Source organism: Haemaphysalis longicornis, unplaced genomic scaffold (genome assembly GCF_048455015.1).
Source record: "Haemaphysalis longicornis isolate Haplotype H1 unplaced genomic scaffold, Haemaphysalis longicornis Haplotype H1 scaffold_10, whole genome shotgun sequence".
NCBI lineage: Eukaryota > Metazoa > Arthropoda > Arachnida > Ixodida > Ixodidae > Haemaphysalis > Haemaphysalis longicornis.
Genome location: NW_027526204.1, coordinates 122,984,928 through 123,007,602, shown reverse-complemented (window position 1 = coordinate 123,007,602; position 22,675 = coordinate 122,984,928). Strand labels below are relative to the sequence as shown.

The 22,675-nt window shown below is 47.0% G+C and overlaps 2 protein-coding genes across 6 annotated transcripts in view; one reads left to right on the top strand and one right to left on the bottom strand.

Moving 5' to 3' along the window:
- The window catches only part of LOC144159217 (uncharacterized), a 20,905-nt gene extending 5,505 nt beyond the window's left edge, over nt 1-15,400 (bottom strand). Inside the window, exons 1-3 of the mRNA XM_077690574.1 lie at nt 15,190-15,400; nt 8,491-8,799; nt 4,263-4,842 (exon numbers count right to left, since the gene is read on the bottom strand). Coding sequence (XP_077546700.1) covers nt 4,263-4,842; nt 8,491-8,799; nt 15,190-15,252 — 952 coding nt within the window. The 5' untranslated portion in view covers nt 15,253-15,400. The remainder of the gene's footprint in view (nt 1-4,262; nt 4,843-8,490; nt 8,800-15,189) is intronic.
- LOC144159218 (3-oxoacyl-[acyl-carrier-protein] reductase-like) lies at nt 14,498-22,675 on the top strand (the record flags this gene model as incomplete). Of its 5 annotated transcripts, none has more annotated exon segments than XM_077690580.1 (4): nt 14,498-15,159; nt 16,623-16,777; nt 19,150-19,398; nt 22,522-22,675. In XM_077690580.1, coding segments are annotated over 3 exon segments (556 nt in total), but the record flags the coding sequence as incomplete, so codon positions are not given.

Below are 22,675 nucleotides of genomic sequence, written 5' to 3'. Positions count from 1 at the left end.
TTTGGCCAGTGGTCTCAACATTCTAAAGTACTGGACAAGTGTTATCAAGCCTAAATTTGTGACTGCTGACAACTGCATTTCTCAAACCCGCATTTAAACCTTCAAGACTATATTTGTTTTCTGAGGATGCCAATCTATCTGTTAAAACCAACTTCGGTTTTGTCTTCTGTGTCCCTTTAAGGGGAGACGTGGGTCTTGAAATGAACTTTTTTATTAATTGGTCTGTGATAATGAAAATCACTGTGCATATGTGTTTTGTCTTCCTCATTTCAAATATGTAATTAGTTTTCAAGTGGTAGAATTATTTTTTGAGTTATAAAGAAAACACTGGAGCCTAATTAAGTAATTTCTTACGGGCCTTTAAGGAACTTTTTATTCAATTTTTTTTTAAATAAATGGTATGGATGTGTAGCTTAAGACCTGCCATGCATGCTGAAGCTATTTATATTCCTGTAAAGATAGTTGATTGGATAGAATTAATCTAATTATGCCAAGTACAGTTTTCTGAAAACTTAATGACCTCTAATTATTACTCATAACATTTATTTGAGGCAAAATGAGCCATTTAAAATAGCTTCAGCATGCAGTTCATTTTATCCCGAATTCAACGGTATAACACTTGTAGAAATCCTTTGAAAAAAACTACCTCAAAACCCCTGTAAGGCTAGGCACATATGCAAAAAAAGGGAAGCTGAGAAAATCGCAGTTGAAGTTTTACTACAAGTGACAGTTTTATCTATTGAGCATATGAAAAAAAGAAAGGTTCTAGAATGTAGCTCGCGTTTCGCTCAACACGAGCATACCAAGTTTGCTGAAATCAGTTGGTGGGAAAATTATGAAATCCTCTGTCTACAGATGGCACCTGGCAGAAAAACTGAACAAAAGCAAAGCCAGAACGTTGCTTCAATTTTTATGCTGTTGGCATCGCGCCGTATCTCTTTGGCGACTAGGGCTGAGGTGCCGAGCGTGCACCACAGTTGTAAACGCTATTTTGTTATGTTACTGCTTCATTTATAGCAATAAAATCGGATTTGCATCGCGTGAAGTGAGTTGCAGCGAAGGGGCTTGGTAACGGAATGCCCGCCACTGTTCTGTAACGTGCATGCGCTTGGCTAGGTGGGATAACCACGTTTTCGGTTTAATCTACTAGTATATCACGTCACCAACGCACATTGTGCACAGTGCGAACATTTATAATTCTCAAATCGCTCATCTATATGGTAACCTGCCGACGAGGAAGCGCGTGCCGGAGTGCGGGCCGAACCGCCGCAGCATCGTTGATAACAGAATGAACACACTTCCCTTGCGACGTCGGCATGCGGCATCCTCCACTTTATCATTTCTTTTCTTTCTATTTGCTGCTGATCGAAAGATAGACGCACCTTAGTGCCCCCGCAGGCGTAATCATATCGCTACGCTATCGTCTCGGCAGCCCGCGCGGGCGCTAAGCCTACCTCCGTCTCGGCGCCGTTCTCGCGATAAGTCGTCGTCACAGGAGCAGAAAATCGTATTTCAGGCGCTTTTAATAATGCCTGTTCTTCCTTTCGGTTATCGGTAGACATCTTTACTTTATTTTTACGCCATGCGGGGCTTTTGCGGGTCCTCACATAGACGAATACATGAGCCGTTGCCCTGTGATGAGAGTGCCGAGCAGACGACCCACGGCGCCCAGCCAATGAGGTTGCGCCCTGCGGTCACGTGCAGTCAGTAACCAATTAGGCGGCGCGATCCGTCTCTTTTCTACCCCGGTTTTACTCGCAACCAACGGACGAAACGGAGTGGTTCTGGCGGGGAATTGAAAACGAAAAGACGCGCTTTCGAATGAGACCAAGATGGACGCCGTGGCGCATGTAGAACCCGAGGGGCGAGTCGTCGAAAAAATGCTATTTTCGCGTCGAATCTTGGCCGATTTTAGCGGGCGTCGGTGCTATAAATTGATATAATGGCTCAAATACGTACTCCTGGGTCTGGATATTTTGCTAACCGGTAGAAAAATAGCTCTACTTTCCGAAAATGGCGATTTCTAAAAATCGGTTTTCTGGCCAAATTTGGGGATTCCAAGACCCGCGTCTCCCCTTAATGGGTTTGCTTGATCACAGCAGGTGAAAAGAGACACGAGTAAAGGCAGCAAAGGTGGTGAAGGTGGGAAAATTTGGAAAAAAGGTCTGAAAGGGACACAGAAGGCAACCAGCAAGATGATTTCAAAAAAGGTCAGACCTTCCCATAGTCATTTTAGCGTTGATTCGGCGCCCAAAGATGCCTTAATTGCTGACAAATGATTAATCAAATGCTGATTAAGTGCGATGCAAACAGCAGCTGCAGCAGCCACCGTTTCTGTCACAACAAACCAGAAGCACATGAGGCAGCGGTGGTGTATAGTGTTATTAGAATCAACCCTAACACAATGCTACCACATACCGAGCAGTTTCGGTCAAATCAGTCATGCTTTCCTGAACTCCCACATCCTTTGCAGTTCCGGACCAATAAGCACATGTTCCTTAATGGGATACGTGATCACTATTGACGCTTTGTTCCAAGAAAAACATAGCCTTTGAGATTCGTGTTCTCGGTGAGCTACCCTATCGACTTAGAGCAACTTGCATTTTGACTTCAGTGTGCTTGGGGCCTCTCGCAGGAACTTTCTTTCCTCCATGTGGGCCGCACCTAGTTTCTTTGAGCAGTTCTACTAAAAACAGAAAAAAGATTCACTGACTTCCGCGGTGCTTGAACCTTCCAATACCTTTCAAACAGCCTTCTTCTTTAAGGGTATTCGAGTAGTTTGCCACATATATCATAGCTAAGAACTGTGTTACGAATTGGGCATGGCTTCACCACACGGCGCACCTTTCCTGCCTTCCCCGTACGGCATACATTGAACTGTAGCATTAGTCAGCTGTAGCTCTGGCTGTGACCGACAAGTGCGAACTAAACCAATCTCGCATCTCCCCCTCACCCCCTCCCTCTCACCGGGCAACTGGGAAGCAATGGATGGATTATGTTGTCAAGAATCTAAAAAACACCATTCTTGCAACCACGAGATGTTAAATAAGGCAGAAAATGCCAGAAACGTGAAAGAAAGGTGGCGATGCCTTTCGGGTACTACAGGTTTGTGACATCACAATAATTCTGCACGGCGAGAGCTCATTGGAGGAGCATCTATAAATGTTTTCCTCAAGTAAACAGTTTCTAAGTGGGTGAGCACATGTAATAAATGAAAATCAAAACTTTCTGTGAGCTGATCTAGTTCCCGCTTGAGCGACGCCTAGCCGTGCAGCTGCTCTTGCGCGATATTTGAAACGGCGGCTGTCGCTGCTTCATTCGAGGCCGGCGTGAAGTCTAGGTGTCCGGTGTAGGGGGGTGTGGCGTGGCGCACTGTTTATATAACGTACGTGCTTTTCGGCACATTTACGCACGACTGTGGCTCTCTCCCTCTTCTCGTTCTCACGCCCCACGCTCCGACACCCGATGCCGTGCCTGCGGCCGCGGGATGCTTGCCCCTCGTATGCTTGGAACGAGCAATAAACATTTCTCGTCTGACTGGAAGCGTTGAGTCGTGTCTGTGGCCCTGGCCGATCTCTTTTTCCCCGACGGCTGCTCTGCGCCGCTGGAGTGGTGAAAGGCACTTTTCGTTCCGTCGGCGACAAATAAAAGTGAGCGCCAGCAAACGTTTTCGGCGGTCGGCCATGGCTTGGTGATGTCAAAGCTACTGTTGCCTAGCAACAACCGTTTACGCTTTAGACCACCCCCTTTAGACCACTTTAGACCTTTAGACAATGGAAGGGAACCGGGATAGAGATACGCCAACTTTCTTCACGGATTTCTCAGGAAACAAAGCATCGTTGCTTGTCGAACAAAAGCCACGATTGCTACGAAACGTACGATCTTTTAGCTAAAACAAAATTTCATTCAACCTTTACTGTCCGCTTGCCACTGGGCAAGTTGGTTCACAGTACAGTATAGCCAACTTATAGCGTACCCAGGTTTAATGAAATGTCGGCTATAAAGAACAAATCTTCATTTTCCATAACCATCAGTATACATATATGTTTTCAGCGAAAAACATATAACAAACTAATATCCGTTTCTTGATGTGTTTGTTATAAGCTGGCTGGACTGTATATAGTGTTCACAATAAAAGTTAGCGCAGAGCACACAAAACACAGGAGAGACAGACGGGGCAGATCCGTCTCTCGCGCGTTCTGTCCGTTCTGCGCCGTCACCAACTGCAGAAGCCAGAAGGACAGCCTCTCTTGGCTACCCACCCATGGCTGGCGCTCCTCCCCCGCCGCCCATGATGGGGGACAGGCCCGCGCTCTCGTGGAAGTCTCGCAGGTGGGCGGCCAGCTCCTGCGGGGAGGCCATCTGCCGGGGGCACAGGGGGCAGTCGGCGGGCTCCCCCACGTGCTGCAGCAGGTGCGAGCGGCACACGTCCGGGTCGTGCGCGCTCTCGAAGGCACAGAAGGGGCACTGCCACAGCGGGGACGACGAGGGCGAGTGGTGCTGCAGCAGGGCCTGGCTGCTCCCGCCCCCGCCGCGGTCCGAGATGCGCAGCATCACGGGGGGCGCCGCCTCCCCCGGCGGGGGCTCGGGGGGGCTCAGCGGGGGCAGGCAGACCGAGCTCAGCGTGGGCGGGGGCAGGGGCGCCGCGGGGATGGCCTCCATGAGCCCCCCGCCCCCCGCGCCCCCGCCCCCCGCGTTGTTCTTGATGTGGCAGCGCCGCCGGTCGAGCACGTCGGTGGACACCTTGTGCCGGTTGCGCAGGTGGTGCAAGAACACGTTTTTCTGGCGGTAGCTCTTGTCGCACAGGCCGCACCGGTACGACGGCGTCTGGCTGTGGATGGCCTGCGCACACACCGGGTGGAATTTTAAAGCGGAAGCTTTATTAGTAGTACCGATGGCGTTCTGTCAAAAAACTAATGCATTGCCCCATTGACCAGTTGGTCAACCGGAAAGCTCTGATACCATCTCTGGACACATGGCATATGCGTAAAATTGGGCTTCCATTGTGTCAAAATGATTACTTGGAAATCGTGAAAAAGGGCCGGTTCTAGATAACGCAATAGACACATCGATCCTAAAGAAGGAGCACAACAGTATACCTGCTTCTCGTAAACCCCGTGAAACCTCGTTAAACCGTACCTGACAGGGACGCGGAGAAAGTACGTACTAACCAGCACTACGGTTTATCCGAATGCGCCAGGTTAAAGGGAAACCGAGTCGGGAATTCCGCTAAACTGCGTACAAAAAGAAGCTACGGCTCGTGCAGGTGCAGTTTAATGGGATTCCACTGTACATTCAGATCATTCGTAGATGCGTTTACACAGTGCGTGAAAAATTGTCGCATGGGTTCGTTCTTTGTTTTTGTGATCTGCGTCTTTGAAGGTTCAACAATTGACTGGACACACTTTCAGCAAAGGTTGGATGCAGTTTTAGCGAAGGTTTCAATGCACTGCTGCTGTAAAAAAGCTTTCCCGCTTCACAAAAAGGAATGGCAAATTTTTCATTCATCAAACTATACAGTTAGGTGCACATCCTGCACCACGAGGGAACCTGCCCCCCCCATACAACACGACCACAAAGTAAGAACAAGACAAAAGGTGAAACTGTGCTTCCCGGAGCGGCAGATAACGTCAAAAACACTTGGCACAGGTCAAGCTACGGCATCTTCTGCAAGACAAGAAACGGCAGAGACGCCACGATCCGCCTTCGGCGGCACAGCCCCGGAACGAATTGTGGCCACTATCAGATTGTCTATAAAGCGCCGCTATTCGTGGCTGCGAACCTTTGTAATCTGCATTGGTTTTCATTGCGACATTATCTGGTCTCACCTGCACCCACCACCATCGGTGTTTCACCTCCAATATATATATTCTTGCTCCGTGGCCACGACACATCGCCAAGCCCCTCCTCGCTTACAAGAGATTACTGTCGTGATGCCAAGACCCCAAGACCAGCTATTTTCTTCATTCCTATCCTAGCTTACACTTTCCTATGCCTCATATTAGTCAGGATTGGAACAAGGAGCAGGGGGAAGATCCACCTCCTCATGGAAGAACGTGGCGAAGGGGTGCGCACCACACCAGTGCCACCCAGTGGAGTGAACAATGAAATCACTATGCCTGTCCTCAAAAGCAAAATGTTATGCCATCTACTTTTTGTTGTAGCAAGGACCGGTGAACACACAAAAGCTGCATTCAACATTCCTGGGTCACCTAATCACGCCTACAGTGCCTTTTCCAATTCCTTTAAAGAAAACGTCCCTTTCTTTACCCCGGACAAGAACTGGGGAACTAAACATGCATTACTGCAAGATGCAGACGACCACGGGCGACTGTCATAAACGTTGTCTGTACGCTGAAGAGACTTGCTGCCATAGTGGCACTGAAAAAAGATAGGGGAATGAGACCCCTCACTTCCTGATTTCACTGCGTATGCAAATAGGCTGCCACTTCAAATATCCATTTCACGTCCAGTGTCTGGCTACCCTTCCTTGTAGTTTGGTTGCTTTGAAATCCCCAACCTACGGCTGCACCCCTGACCAATGGCGTTACGTCAGTGTTTTGCATCCACTGTTGTTAGTGTTCACAATAAGGTCCTTTGATTTATAATTTTGAACCCACTGTGGATAGACTCTCCATGCCGTAGAAATATAAGTGAAAAACGAATTCTCTATTGCTTCTCGGGAGTCCGGTCACGAGTGCACCCCAAAAAACAGGGAACAAGCAACAGCCGCATATGAGGCAGCGCTGCACAATGACACCCACACATCATGTGGCTCATTCTTGTCTGCACACCGTCTGCCCTCTTCCAGTACAGATGGTGCAACAAATGGAAACAGGTAACTGGAAAAAGCACACAATGGGAGGAACACATATGCAAGTGAAATGACGAAACGTTGTGAATTCGAGATAAGGAGGAAAAAAAAAAAAAAACAGTTATGTACACTATTAGAAAGTGTAACTATGTCTCAGTACCCCCCCCCCTTCAATTGTTACAAGTAGACGTGTAGTAGTAGTACCTGGTGCAGTCAATACAATGAGATAGCAAAACAGGGAGAGTCGCTGGCAGAAACAAGTGCACTGAATAAAAGAGGCAAATACAAGAGCGCAGATTGAGGCTGTGCCTGCAAGTACTGGATCAATTGTTCATGGCTGGGATCATCAAATTAGTCTTGGACTCACCACGGATGGGTATTGCGAGGATTCCCCACGCCATAGAAATATACAGTAGAACCCTAATCATACGAATTTCTTGGGACCGCGCAAAAAGCGTTGAAATATGTGGGCGTCGTAAAATCTGAGCAACCCCTATTACACTTAAAATACAGTTTTGGGCAACGCATTTGCGAGAAACTTCGATTTAAACTGCAGACTGATGCTTTGCGTGGCCCGGAAACCCAAATCACTAAAAAAGTAAATGCAAAAAGAATAATGCAGTGCTGGTGGCAATCACGCTGCATTAAAACAAAACCCTGTACCGCAGTCTACTGCCTTGATTACCGCCAGCCAGCGAACTTTCACACATGGCCCACATGATTATGAAAATAAACGTGGAAGCCCAAGCCTGTCAGCGTAACCTGGTTGGCGATTCACTGCCGACTGCCCCTGTGACCGCTGCTCAACAAGAGGAGACGCCAGTGAGGTGAGGGGAAAGTGATTGTGCAGAGGAACAGGAGGGAAACCACAATGAAAAATGAGACGGAGAAGAAAGCTGAGCGGCGGGAGACAACGCTGGCTCACGGTCTGCCTGCAGCACTTTCATCCGCCGGTCAGTCACGCACTTCGCGTGGGTAGTCAGATAACACAATTCAAGCAAGAAACGGCGTCGGGTAACTGAGGTTTTTAATGCATTGTTTCAATGGAGACTCTGTAGGGACTAGACTAGTCCGTCATAAAACCAAAATTGTCGTAAAACCCGGGGACATATTGCCGTAAACCATGCATTTAATTTGTTTATGTTTTTGTTTTTACCGTCCAGCTGCGCTGGACTGTGTTATCTGCGTCCCAAAGCGGAGCACTTGTTCCATTCGTTCTTTCTTATGCCGCACAGGTTATCTCATTTGATGGAAGAATTTTTCACCATAACGTCACTAGCTTAGAACAGTCTCCCTCGATCTACAGTTTTCTTGATGTAATTAGACGGTTCCAGAAACACCCACACCGAGAGATAAATGCCCGCAGAGCAGACACCGCGGCATTCGATTCACCAACACTCGCCAGTGCATGTCACTTTGCTGACTGCTGCTTTGCCCCCTGTGTATTTTTCAAGTTGTTAGGGGAACACAAGTTCGTTCCAATAAACTCGTTTTTCCTTTAAGACAACTGCATCATCTTTGGCTTCGTGACAATATAATCAGGGTTCCACTGTTTGTGAAAAACGAATGCCGGATTGCTTTTTGAGGAATCCACGGTGAATGCGAGACTGATCGTCTAAGATCCGTAGCCTCGAGGCTTCTCTGGACTGAATCAATGAGCAGAGCGTGTGTCGCACCTTGTGTCGCATGAGGGTGCCCTTTTGGCGGAAGCAGCGTCCGCAGAACTGGCACTTGTAGGGCTTGAGTCCTTGGTGGATGAGGAAGTGCATCTCCAGGGAGAACTTGCGGCTGAACACCTTGAGGCAGATGGGGCACTGGACGTCCTTGAGGGCCAGAGGGGGAGGGGGAGGCCCCCCCACCGCTCCCCCTCCCCCGACCCCCGGGGGCCCCCCCACGCAGGCCACCACTGAGGACACGCCTGCCACCCCACCACCGCCTCCGCCTCCTCCTCCACTGGTGGCCAGCTCGCTTCCTGCACTCGGCTCCTGAACAGCAGAGGGGCAAGAGCGCAGCCTTGGTAAGTCATACGGTACCATGTGGGAGCGGGCATAAGGTTTTTTAAAAAGCAAGCAAAAAAGCTGTCTCACAGACATCTGCAAGACAACTGCACCTTACAGGCATCTTACGGATGTTGCACAAAGGCATGCCTGTAATACAAACCGGCGTAAGACGTACGAGTGATTTACCAATGTCTTACTTGCATTGGCATCTTACAGAATCCTGGAATCACCAGCCTTAGTAGTACCCAATCATTAGGCCCACTGGGATGCTTACCCAGTTGCTTTTGTGTTGCACTATCTGCACAGGACAAGCCACTGTATGCGTGTTGTCAACTCAAAGACTATGAATGTGTATGCCAGACATGTGCTGCATCGGCTGCTGCTTGTTCTCTCTTCTTTCACTTTCTTTTCCAAACACACATTTTTCCAGTCGAATGATGCAGAATATATCGATAACATATGCTGGGCTAGTTGGTGCATATCGCTTGAAGAAAAGGAGCGCTAAAACCTGGACAGAAAGAACAAATGAAATGAAAACGAAGAAAGCGCATCTGTCTCCTCGTTTTTCATTTTTTCTGTCCTGGTTTTGGCGCTCTTTTTCTTCAAAAGATACATCGACCTGTAGCCTCTACTTCCTTGTTGACTACGCAAGAGGGAGTGAACCTGCCTGGTTACCTTAACAGTAACAATTGTACTCGTACCTATTTTAAATCACGACACCAGTAAACAGCCACGACTAATCTCCTCCCATTGCGCTGCAACCCTCTCAAATGCTGTTTTGTACGCAAAATTACCCGCGCTTGACAGAAAACAGTTGATTAGGACCTGAAGAGAGCATTGGTACCACAGGTATCTTCCCTCATCGCAGGTTTCAACTCGTACAACAGATGTTCTCTATTCACCAATCCTGGGAAGACTGTGTGCAGTTCAGGCCCTTCAGACAGCAAGTTTATAAGAGTGTCTGTCAAATACACATACCCCATGGCTACTGTCACGGTGGGAAAGAGAACTGACAAAGCTCAGAAAGCAAGTGAAGTAGAGTGGCAGATATTAATGCGCTCATTTCCAACCTTACGTTTGTTTGATTTAGAATTCTAAGTGGCTTATTAATGGCCCCAGATGAAACAACCATCAAAATTAATGCTTACAGACAGTTCAGACACGCCGAGATTTTAAGCCATGTTAGCTGTCATTCAAACAGAAATAAGGTTTTTCTCGGGCTGGCTATTCTTTTGGGAGGATTAGGAAATAAACTAAAGGTAGAAGCTTCAGATAAACAGCCAATAAGTGAATTACGGGAGCTAAAGTGCCCAAAACGACCACAAATAAGACTTTGAAGACATGTAAAATTGGGAATCATGCAGTACTGATGGATTAAGAGAAGAACTATAACTTTGAATTGTTTGTATTCACACACAGGGAAGTTTCGATGTCGAGGACATGAAAAAGAAAATATCCATGATCTTGGTAGCATATGGAGCATAGCAGAACATTTGTAGGAGCGTACAATTTCTCCCGCACGACGATCAGTTCCTCACCAGGGTGACTCTGCGGCTGGCTAACACGTCGTTCACAATTAATTTCCTCGAAAGCTTCCTCGAAACCATTCGAGGAAGTGTTCCTCATGCATTGCGATAGGACTTCACGTTTAGAACACCCCAACCTGTTTCTAATCCACAAATAAAAAGCAAAAAATGACCCAGGTTAAATATCTGAACTCAAATGTTTTCTTTTTATTTACTCGTTACACCGGTGGTCTATTTGCAGTTTATTCTTTCTCAAAATCATTTAGTCTATCGCAGTGCAAAGCAAACAGCACCAAGCAAACAGTAAGATGAGCGCATTGCATTTTTTGCAAGTCTTTAGGCCACATGGAAGAATGCATCATTTTAAAGGACCCATGAAGAGAAAATACAACTTAGTTTAATTTGAAAGAACTAGGATTCAGTATCTCACTCCGCTCCTTTACAGCCACAAAAGATGTTTTTTTTTAACGAAAAAAAAAAAGCAAGAAGTATTTAAAAACTTTCTAATTTTGCGCCACAGTGAAGTGTTATGAGCAAGAATGACGTCATACGGGCCAAATATAAAACATAATTTTCAGTGCGTTAACTGCACGTTAGCATTCAAGTGATGCGGTCAAATGGAACTAGAGGCCCCATTACAGACGTCCAGTCATGTGTCGTCGCGACAGGTCAGTTAGGCGGCCGCCAATCGCACAAACAAGGTTCCGTGACGTCATACAAATGTTGCGGGAAATTGGCTAGGGGGTCGCGACTGCTTCACACGTTTTCTTTAATATCTCCGTTATTTGTGGTAAGATTGCGATGCTATTGGTATAATTGTTATCGGGACTAAGCAGTCTTTCTACTAAACCCAACTTGTATTTTGTCTTCATGGCTCCTTTAAGTTATATTAATCATTATTCGCGATGCCATCTGGCAGCAGCGCATTACTCTTTGCACAAAACGCTTTTCAATGAAAGGTCAGATAGAGACGTCAATTTGAACATTGTATTTTATACGGGCAAAGCTAACAGCACTGCTCTTTAACTAGCAGACACACACACAAAAAAATAATCTAACGTTGAATGATGAATCACCATTAGACACAGTGAGTGTTCACACAGCTGTTATGCTTCATCCAACAGAAATACACGCAGCGGACACCTGTGAAATGGAGCGTAAACTTGTTTCGTTTTGCACTCAGGACTTTTTACTTGACCGATTTTTGTCGGTTATATATTCTCTATCTCAAATGAAAGGGCATCACTTAAAGCACCTTAACGAGAAACGGTTTTGCTGATAACATCCTCGAACTTTTTAAATCGAAATTTTTAGATCTACGAGCGGTATGTGTCCTCCCAAAAATAATGCTGGCAACCATGACAATGACATACAGTAGCTCGGCAACATACTTTGGTCTGTATGCGAAATGAGAAACTATATTTAAAAATTTGTCCGCAGCTAAAACAAGTGTGAATCGCAGGCTTTCTTATTCCTTTATGTGTTCGTTCGATTCAACAGTCTATTTCGCACGAATGCGCCATCTGTTGGGATAGACGATGGGTAGAATCTGGCTACACATTGTGGAGGTTGGAAGTTCGATTCTCCCCGGGTGCGACATTTTTTTTTTTTTTAAAGCTGTCGTTGGCGTATTTGGAAACTGAAATCAAATATTTTGGCAGAACAAATGCCCCTGACTCAGGCAGAATCGTCAAAGCTCCATCACTGGGTCTGTTTACTGAACGCTGCCGTTGATTCTGGGCATGGAGGCTCAGTTAGCCACACTAAGAGCAACCCAGCAACAGCGGGTGGCGTCTTAAAAATTTTCAAAATAATGTTTAAAAATGCCTATATACAATTGAAACTTACACAAATACTTGTGTTAAAAGGTTTTCAATACATAAATAAACGTTTCAGCAGTTACAGTAGCTGCTAGGGTTGCAGGTCACGTGACTGGGACACATATTGTAGTGTCAAGTTTTGACACTACGAACCGCCACCCTTCCGACTTCAGAAAGATTGCTGCCAAATTAAAATCGTTTCCGCCAATTTGTTTATAAATTGCTTGTGGTTACGGGGCTATATAAAACGCAGTCTTTCATATGAGCTAGAGAACATATATGCGACAAAAATTGGTTGTCCGTCCCTTTAATGAACAGCAGAAACTGTCATCAATGCATTAAGATTTTTGTTTAAGGTGGCCGCACAGCCAACCTAATGTGGAAACTGCATCCCCACGACGAAGAATTTTGTAACGGAAAGATTAGGTGACAAAACAAACAAAATACGTACAGTTTCCGTCATTTATGTCTGCAAGCCTAAAATATACGAGATATCTGTGCGTGACGCAATCTCGCCGGTGAAACGCTCGCATGTGTGGCCAACGTGCTCCGTTCACAACTGTCAGTGCTATCACAATCACAGAAGTCGTGCGTCAGTAAGGTCGCACGTGAGCAAGGTTACACATGTACGTAATTGCGCACACGTTTGAGCTGCGTACTTTCAGTCAGGCATGCAACGAACGTCAACAGCCCATCGAGGCATTTTGGGTAGGTTTCTAAAAGGGAACGAATGATGCAAATCGTGCGCTTTTTAGAGGGAACCAGGCAAAAGAAAAACAACCACAAGGTGTTTTTCCTTAGGAAATAAATTCATCCCTTTTTTAAGGCACTATTTTTCACATTAAAAAAAAAAAAAACTCTTAATCATATGAAATATTTTGTGGGTGCCACCAACTTCGTAAAATATTGGTACTTTAAATGGTACAAGGGCATGAAAGGCTTAACTGCTGCAAAAACATCAAATTACGTTTATACAGCATGTGGTACTTAACAGTGAGGATGAACTAGTGCTGGCAAAAAAAAAAAAAAAGGAGACCAAGTAAAGGAGGCCGATTTTGTTCTCGACTAAACATCCTCTTTGATTCTCCGAAATACTCAGCAGTTCCCATCAACATTACGAAATCCAGTTCCGGCACGCAAGTGAAACAAACAACGATAACGAGAGTTAGTACACAAAAGCTCAGACCTCATTTCGAAACACCCGTTATTGTCAACGCCGCAGAAAAATCCTTTCGCCAGCTCTTCCCTTTCACCGCACTATCCGTCGCAAAGAACCCGGAAATCCCCTCCTTTTTATTACGACTGTCAAGTAATGCCAGCGCAGACATTAGCTACTTGTTTTCCACTCCGTCCCATCCGTTTTCAGATTAACTGGACGTATAGAAGTCCGAAAGAATGTTTCCAAGATAAGACGGCCCTTGCTCTGGTAGCATGCTGCCTGCCTGCTTGGCCTGGCGTCTTGCCAGAACTATGTTGCAAGCTTTCGGCAAGCATTATAAGATTCACCTCATGCGCCAAACAATTTGTTATCACGAGACTTGCTGCACACGTCAAAGGTTGGCTGAGTCACGAGAGAAGTGAAAGTCGAGCGAGATAGTAAGCCGTCGTCCGGTCTGGTGATGCATTGACTTTTTCGAGGGGGAGCTTTGGTAACTAAAGCATTACTACAGCCATTTTGCCAGTGCTGAGCAATGATACAATGTCAACTTAATGTGCAGAACTTATACGTGAAGAACTTGTGAGGAGTCATTTAATACATCACTGTCTTGCATTCATCACACTGCAAAACGACATTGGCAAAGGAATCTGGCAAAGCCCTTTGATCGAATTTCGTGACAGTGATTGTGACTCAGCGACGATACTTGGGTCCTAAAACACCGATAAAACAGTACAGCCAATGAAGCACAAAGTTCGCATGTATGCACATTTCAGAGATAAGGCAACTTCAATACACAGAATCAACAGAACCATTACCATTTTCTTTTACGACTCACTTTACAAACCGACAGGAAATAGGAAAAAGCACTGAAACAAACAAGTGACGTCAATTCGTGTAGACGTACGCAAAATTTAGATACAACAAACGTCTCTGCCAATTTTTTTTTTTTCACGACCAGTTCTTTGCCCAAGAGCAGGCTTCAAAGTGAGGTGTTTTACATCAATATCGAATGAGAACTTCCAAATCTTTGCTGCGTCCTAAAAATACCTTTTTTAATGACATAAACGACAATTTTCTCGATCGTTCCATTCAAAGCAACACTACGGTCGAACAAGTCGACGAAATCGTTCAACGCAGCAAGTGGAGGCATTTAACGGGCGCGCACACAAAATGAAATCTGAAACCACCGCACTTTAAATCAGCGCAGAGATTAAACCCGAGAAAGCGTTTACAATGTCGCCTCGACTTTTTTTTTTCTTTTTGTACTAACTGCGCGCGCGGAGAGCTCAATGGAGCAGTGGCACACGGCGCTCGGTCATCTGATTACGACGCGAGCAAAACACGCTACGCCGCCCCGTGTAAACTGTGCCGCGCTCGCAGCACTGCGCACTGTACGTTGCTCCAACGGGAAAAAAACTTAAAAGGAAGTCGCCCTTGCCCAACGGCGCCCTTGCAGCCGAAGAAAACGGGTTAGATCGACATCAGTATCCGCGCGTTTGCCTGCGGAGCAGAGATAGCCCGTCGCGCAGGGATCGCAGTGCAGTGCGCACAGCGCGCGTCTCCCCCAGTGACGCAGGTTTGCAGAGGGAAAACACGAGGCAACGCGCTTTGTTTTGATCGCAAAGTGGGTCAGAGGCGCCCTCCGGCGATTCCGGGTGGCCTGTGAACGCAAGGCCTACGCACTAACACTGCGCTCGGCTCCGCGCGGGAAACCGTCCACTGCTCACGGGGACTTTGGGGAACGCGCCCCGACCCCTCAGCGTGTCGCAGGGAGCCACAAACCTCGCCCCCGGGCCAAAACTAGCGCCATGCGAAGCAATCAGCGCGCTGCGACGAGCGCGTAAGCCTAAACAATCAACGTAAACACTACCTTGTCGAGTCTTTCCATGGCATCTCCCGGTTCCAACAACCTCTCCGAGTGGTCGCCAAGCATACGGTTACGTTACGTCGCGCGATTCCGCGCGGGCACAGTGACTACGCCGCACCAGCACATTTCCCCACTCGAGCTGCGCGAAATGACGCCCTACGATTCAGAACAACGCCATTTATTTCGCAAGCGCATTTCTTTTGGACTCGGTCACTCGGTGTCACGGCAGTTTCGTAGCTGCTCGGCCACCGCCGCGTGATTTACAACGGCAGTGCTTGCCCGCGGCGCTAGAAAGATACAAGTGCAACAACGTCTAAAGCATTATTCTTCACGTCTGAGCTGCCGAGATCGCCGGGATTCATAACGCATCATAGCGTCGACTTGTCAAACGCCTCCAGGCAAGCGGGGACCCTCAAAACAAGGCGTGTTTCGCAACATTTGACGGGTTTGTTGGCCGCGAATGCCCGCGTTGGTTCGCACGCCCTGCAAGCATGGCGTTTACGTTAACTACGGAAATCGAACTGTCGTTGCCTTTGTAATTTTTTAAAGGACTACTGACTGCTGTAGAAATTTTGCACTAATTTTATAGGTATATTTTGAGTTGCAGTGCCAGCGAAGCGGCGTCTAATTTAGTTCCTTGGCATGGCTGGTGAAATGCGAGACGGAGGCGGCTGCCAGTACTGCCTGGTACTGCTGCGCAAATGCACGCGCGTGCGGAGAGCTTGCGTACGCGCGTATTTTTAGGAACTAAGCTCACATTTATCGCTAGTATTCTTTAGATTATTTCCAATCAAACTTCGCGTTTTTGCACCCGTTACGTGCGTATTCAGCCTCGAACTTTCCTGCCGCGGTGATTGAATCGCGAACACCGGAAGACCCATCGTCTACGTTTTCGTTCGGCTAGCAAGTCCCGTATGCAACATTTGTCTACTTTTAAATTAAAAGTAGTATGCTTTGTACTTGAGAATGACGCACGCGATCAAATTTCGGGTAACTGGTCAGCCAATTGTTACAATTGTTTGCCGTGGTAAAACCGGTGAGACCTTTGTGCATAGAACTAACGAGACCCAGTTTAGAAGCCTGACCGCGCTAATGTCGCGAACAAAACAGGTCAAGAAATATAGGTGTTTCGAAATTAAACGGCGGCGTTTGCGAGCAAGAGGTTGAGCCAATTTCTCGACGCTTACCCGTAGAGCAGTACCGGGCCCTTAATTGCAGCGAACCGCTGGCGCGCTGAGCGTAGTACTGCTCGCGCGCAACCAACGCGCCTGCTGCACTGACTGGCGCTCATTGTAATTTACGACGTGTGCAGCTGCGTTGCCCATAAATCGCAGTACTGCGCCGGGCTGTCGCTTCGTTCGTGCGCGCCCAACTCCAGTCACGATCCCGTGAAAAGGGCCCCAACCTGCAATGCGCCGTTTTATGCGCGCGTGCAGCCATGGCGGCGCGGGCCGCTTGCGTCGTCTTCGGCGGCACGCGTGGCATCGGGCTGGCCGTCGCGCGGCGCTTCCTACGAGCGGGTTGCCCTGTGGCGGTGTTCTCCCGGGACCGGGACAACGTCGAGGCGGCAGTCGAGCAGCTAAGCAGCTCGGTACGACGCCCCAATCTTGACGGTGGCGTGGCCACGTCATCCGAGACGGGGCCAAATTTTGACACGTAAAGGCCCGTTCACACCTGCGACTGGAGGGGCGCGATTTGTGTCGCTCCTGTCACATCGTTCAAGTTGCTCTTGTCGTGGCGACAACAAAAATTGGTCGAAACCAAACGACAAGGGTGATGCTGGGTGACTAGAGCGACGGAAGTCTCATCACTTTCGTTGCTTCTGTTGCAAGTCCGAATGGGCCTTAAATGTTGAACTAGCTAGCAGCGACACTACAGGCTGATGGCAATTAAACGTAGATGCCGCTTCAAGTTTGTCCCCGAGTACAACCTGCTTTAGAGAAAGCCGCTGAGTAGTTTTTTGGTGTAGATTACGGCCTTTCAACATGCCTTCAACTGTAGATTGGAGTTGTGTAGCTTCGTCAACATCTTGTTTGATAATACGGCCTTGTTAGATGGAACCAAACAGTTGTACCCCATCAGAAGTGTATTTTCAGAGTCAAATGGAAAACGAAAGCTTGTTCCCTTTTGAAACTTATTGTTCGGAACCACTCGTAACGCTTAACTGAATGTTCAAATTTATTGTGGAGAATGATGTCTGGGAGAGGAAGGGTTATACTGTTATCCTTCCGTCAACTCGGGTCATCTAATTTGGTGGTCAATATTTTTTTGGTGGGAAAACTGTATAGAAGCATCTTCCAAGTTGCCATGTCTGAAATGCCACCGGATAACTTTAATCCATTATCTATTCCCTCCAATAAAGGGCAAATGTAGTATAGAGACATTATCTCAATGTGCTCTTAAATAATCTCGAGGAAGGCCTGTGGGACATTGGCATCTTCAACTTTACCGAATCAACCGTACCTTAAAATAACTACAGCTTCGGTTCAAACTTGCAAATGCAAGTGAATGCTCTGTCCTAACTAAATATGCCCTTGTACTGCAAGTTGTAACAAAAATAGTTGACTAATTCATTTTCGGAGAGGAATTCAGCAACTTAAAAATTCCACCAGATGTTTATGCTTCAATCACTGTTCTTGTTGACATCACATGTTTACCATCCAGGAGCTCTGCTGGATTTTAGCTTCGATTTTTGCTGGACGAGGTAACAACATGCTAGGAAGCCTTGCGATGTGTTTTAACCTGCACTTCACCCTCACACGTATGCCATTGTTGTTCCTTCCATATTGTTTGAAAACAAAGTGCCTCTTACTGGCTAAAGCGCTGAGACGCCTACGAAGGCAAAATAAAAACACAAAAGCGGCAATTCTTATATGTTGTGTGTACATTAAATGTGAAAGGGTGCTCTAAAGAATATAGAGAGTGCTTGGCTACCATTTGTTTGGCAGCTTATACCCCTGTCACATGGAAAATTTAATGTGATCCGCATAGAACGTCATTCTTATGACTAAATGCCATTTTTGTGACGCGCTGCTACACGGCCAAAATTAATGTCATTTGCAAATCATGGCTGTGGCGATGGGTAAAAACTTGTGTAGAGAGAATATCTTAGTAAGTGCTTCAATAATGCCGACAACTGAGCCTAAATACCTTTACTGCACTTTTGCATGCACTTTAAGCCCAGCTGCAGCAACTTATTGAAGGCGATGTAACAGGGTAGCGAGGCTAGCAGTTTTTTTTTTTTACAGCTCTATTCGCCTTGTTTCATATGAATAAATAAATGATTATAAAATTATACGCATGCAAAAATAATCTAATGCTACTGACGTTTTAGTAATCTGTTTTGGGAGGGCATTTCCACAGAGTCTCTGGTGTTGAGATGACACATTTGCTGGCAGAACGCAGTTAAATGGGTTCCGCAAACTCATTAGGTCCGTAATGTTATTTTGGTCGAATGTCATTACATTTTCTTGTGTGGCAGCAAACAAAGGTCATTTTGAACGAACGACATTCGATGGGAATGGCCGGTATTAATGGGTTATTAAGGGGTATTAATGGACCTTTTTCCAGTAGCGCTCTGCGCATGCGCTACTCTCGCTCCCAGCGACCGATCCGCCATTCTTGGGGGGAAAAATGTAAACAAAACGACGCCATATTGGATTAGCCAGTTGTGAACGCTGAGCCAGCTAAGTGCTGCTCCGTTTTCTGAGCCCTGAAAGCGACCGACAGGTGGGCACCACAGCTGCCATCGAAAAACTTCTCTCCCACAAAACCGTGCGTTGCGCCTGGGACGGCTTTCCCAACTGTGCAGGGCAGGCGGAAAAAAAGGGGGCGTGTTCTTGTATAATCCCCCAAGTGTAGTTCAGACAGCCGCTGCAAGAGGGCTGTGCTACTGGAAAAAGGTCCATTGTTGGCCGGCACCTGTGAAAGAACTAATTCAATCTGTCCGGTGTGTTTGTGCAGGGGCCCGGTGCTGTGCATGGCCATTGCTGCGATGTTCGCAATGAGGCAAGTGTCCAGGAGGCCATGGCATGGGCTGAGCAAGAGGTTGGTCCCGTGCGGTACCTCGTAACCTCGGCTGGTATCAACCTCGACCGCCTCCTCGTCCAAACGAGTGAAGCCGAGATGCGGAGTGTGCTCGACACGAACCTCGTGGGCAGCCTCCTCTGCTGCCGAGCGGCACTGAAAGCGGGAATGCTGCGTCGGCGAGAGGTGAGGAGGCTGCGCTACTGTGCGCTGGCCACTGCGCAAGTTTTGTGCAGGAGTCGAGTGGAAACGGAATGCAAAGCGGAAACAAAGCAGAGGGCTAAAAAATGTATGGAACAAAATGACGAGAGTTTGGTGAGAAGGCGCAACCAAGGCGGAAAGGACGCAGAACCGTTTTGGTGTGAAAGTGTGAAGTGGTACATGGAGTGAAAGTGCCGGCATTCAGCGATCGTAGCAGCGAGACAGCTCCTAAACCTCCCGTTGGCTGCGACGCAGTTGCGCAGGCCCAATGCTTTATTTGATTGGACACTCGGCGGAATGTGTGCATGCCACATTGAGTTTCTCAATACTGTCACTGCCTCACCTGGTGGCGCAGCAGTCACCAGCGAGGCATGGCGAACAGTTGTGCCCACAGTATTGGCGTGTCTGCTTTGTAATTGTGTGTTAATTGGGCATTCATAACTTGTAAACAGTGCTTAGGTGCCCTAGGGTGTTTTCCTTATTAACCCTTTGAGAGTCGAATTTTTTTGCCGAATGTGACCCCCCAGGGTCGATTTTAGTTCTTGCTGATTTAAATTCTTTGGATGAATCTATTTCGAGAAAAAATTATCCTAATTTTTTTAGGGTGACTATAAAGTAACAGAAAAATCGTTTGTGTTGTTACGTACGTGTGGTTTATTCATGAGTAACACAAGAAAAATTCTGAATAAAAACGAGAGAGTAACAAGCCGGCACCTTTTGAGTGCATCGAAATCAGATAGACATCAGTTTCAAGGGCGCAAAAAGCGGGAAGCGCGCGGAGGACAATACCGAAACCAGCCACTGCACGTGGGCGCACGGCCAGATGCGCAAGCGATAGACGGCGCACCGCTCCTATAAAATTCAAAAAAAAAAGAGAGAGAGAAAAGAGCCTCGTCAGTTTTGCAGGCACCCTTGGTCTGTGGCAGGTGCAAGAAGCGAGAGGCGCCCGGGTGCCCGGTGGGCGATACCCAGCGCGCCCCCTCGTTACCGGATGCGCAAGCAATAGCCAGCGCGCCGCTGAAGTGAATCGTAAAAAAACAAAAAGAAGAGCCATCAGCGTAAGAAAATAATTTGACGTATTTCTGCAGTGTGGCAGCACATGCTAAGCAAGAGAAGTTGGCGAAAAAGGCGCGCTTTTTAAACATACAAGCGATGACGTACATATATGCTATTGACCATTTTGTAAGTGCTTGCAGAGGATGCATATGTACGTCCGCGACCCTGAAAGGGTTAAGCGGTCATCTATCTTTGCTCGCTACTCCTACTTGTCGTGGACACATAACTAGTCTTTTTTTTTATCGGTGACATATTGCACTGCTGGCAGTTTTTGTGCATCTTTTCCCATTTCTTATGAAAGTCACTCAGATTTTTAAATTATTTTTTTCCAGCTATATAGAACATTTGTGTGTTATTTGTTGTGTAATCCCTCGGGATAACGTGTAGATTTTTGCGAGCATGCGTAAGACAACCAAGACTCTTATAAAATGAAGGGGGTCAACACAATGTGATTGTATGATGGGATTAGGGTAGATTTGCTATAACCTTATGTGTGATTGCGCAGAATGGTTTTTTTTTTTTTTTGCTTGTTTCGGCATTTACTATTTGCAGGTCTGCAGCCTTAGTTCCTTCCGATACAGTTCTAAGAAGCGAAAACAGGGAACGTCCTTTGCAGTTATCTCATACATATATTTCTGCATGGACGCTGTAAAGATTTTCAAGGTGGAGGACAGTTTTTTTGGTGTTCCACACTTTTCATCGTGGCCTGTATTGCAGTTTTTATCAACTTCTAGTTTGCACAGTCACATTTTATGAATGCCAAACAATCTCAGAATCCATTTAGTGTGCTGGTCCACAGACTTGCCAGTGTGTCGGGACAGCCAACATCACCAAGTCACTGACAGGAATGGTTGTGGAGAAATGGAACATTTAAACTAATCTCTTTTTTACAGCGAACCTGCTCGCGTCTAGTCGGTTGGAAAATTTAGTGTCGTAAACAAAAAACCCTGGCAGGACACAGCAGTTCTCGCCCAAGACGCTGAGCGCGTGTGTCAGGCTAGTCAGACGTGCAGCTAAGAGGTCAGTATTCATGTAAAAATAAAAGAAAACACAAAACAAGCATCGAAACCACATGATGGATGATAAGGTGCTGGTGAACAGTGGGAGCCCCTCCCCCATCTGTTCTGGTAAAGATTAGGTTTGCAGCTGCTTTTGAAAAAGGAGGAGGGTTGATGTCGTTCGAGCGCTAGGGCGTGTGTCAGGCTAAGCAGGACCCAGCAGTTCTCGTTAAAGGCGCCGAGCGCATGTGTCAGGACTCAGCATTTGCCGCCAGAGACGCCGAGTGCAAGCGACAAGCCCACTGAGACGACAAGAAACATTTCATACCCTCCGCATCAGTATGTGTAGTCGTTTACAACAGCTGCTCTGGACAGTCATTTCCGCAGGGCAGGGTGGCATTTCATTTTTTTTTTTTTTTTCGTGAATGGATTAGGAAAGAAAAGGGCTCTTTATTGCCCGAAAAGCTGGCTCATAACATGGCCTACACACAGTTTACTTTAACCTAGCTTACAAAGACATCAGTGTGTGTTTACAGCTCTCTTTAGTATTTGTTCAAAGCAAGATGCTCGCATAGTTTCAAGTCAAAGAACAAAACGCGCATGAGTCTTGTAGCAGCCTCCCAGCTTATGTTGTGGTTACTCTTCATAGTTGCTCCTCAGACTTGCTAAACACATCTTCCACGATTACCAGCACCCCTAGCCCAGCAATCAATTCTATAAAACTTTTCAAGCAGGGGGGCTACTTCCAAAGTGTGGTTCCAGTGTGCCACAGTTCTTCTTTTCTCACAAGCTTCTCTCCCTCCACCCTCCCCATCTCTTGCTCCCTCCCATCTCTTGCTCCCTCCCTTCTCTCTCTCCCCCACTCATGCTCTCTCTCTCTCTCTCTCTCTCTCTCTCTCTCTCTCTCTCTCTCTCTCTCTCTCTCTCTCTCTCTCTCTCTCTCTCTCTCTCTCCCCCACTCATGTTCTCTCTCTCTCTCTCTCTCTCTCTCTCTCTCCTTCTTTCTCCATCTCGCTCCCTCTCCCACCTCTCTCTCTGTCTGGCTTCCTGGCAGGGCTCCATCGTGACGGTCGGCAGTGTTGTCGGTGCGAAGGGCAATGCCGGTCAGACGGTCTACGCTTCTAGCAAGGCTGCCCTGGTGGGTCTCACTCGCTCTCTGGCCAAGGAGTTGGCGTCGCGAAACATCACAGTCAACATGGTCCAGCCAG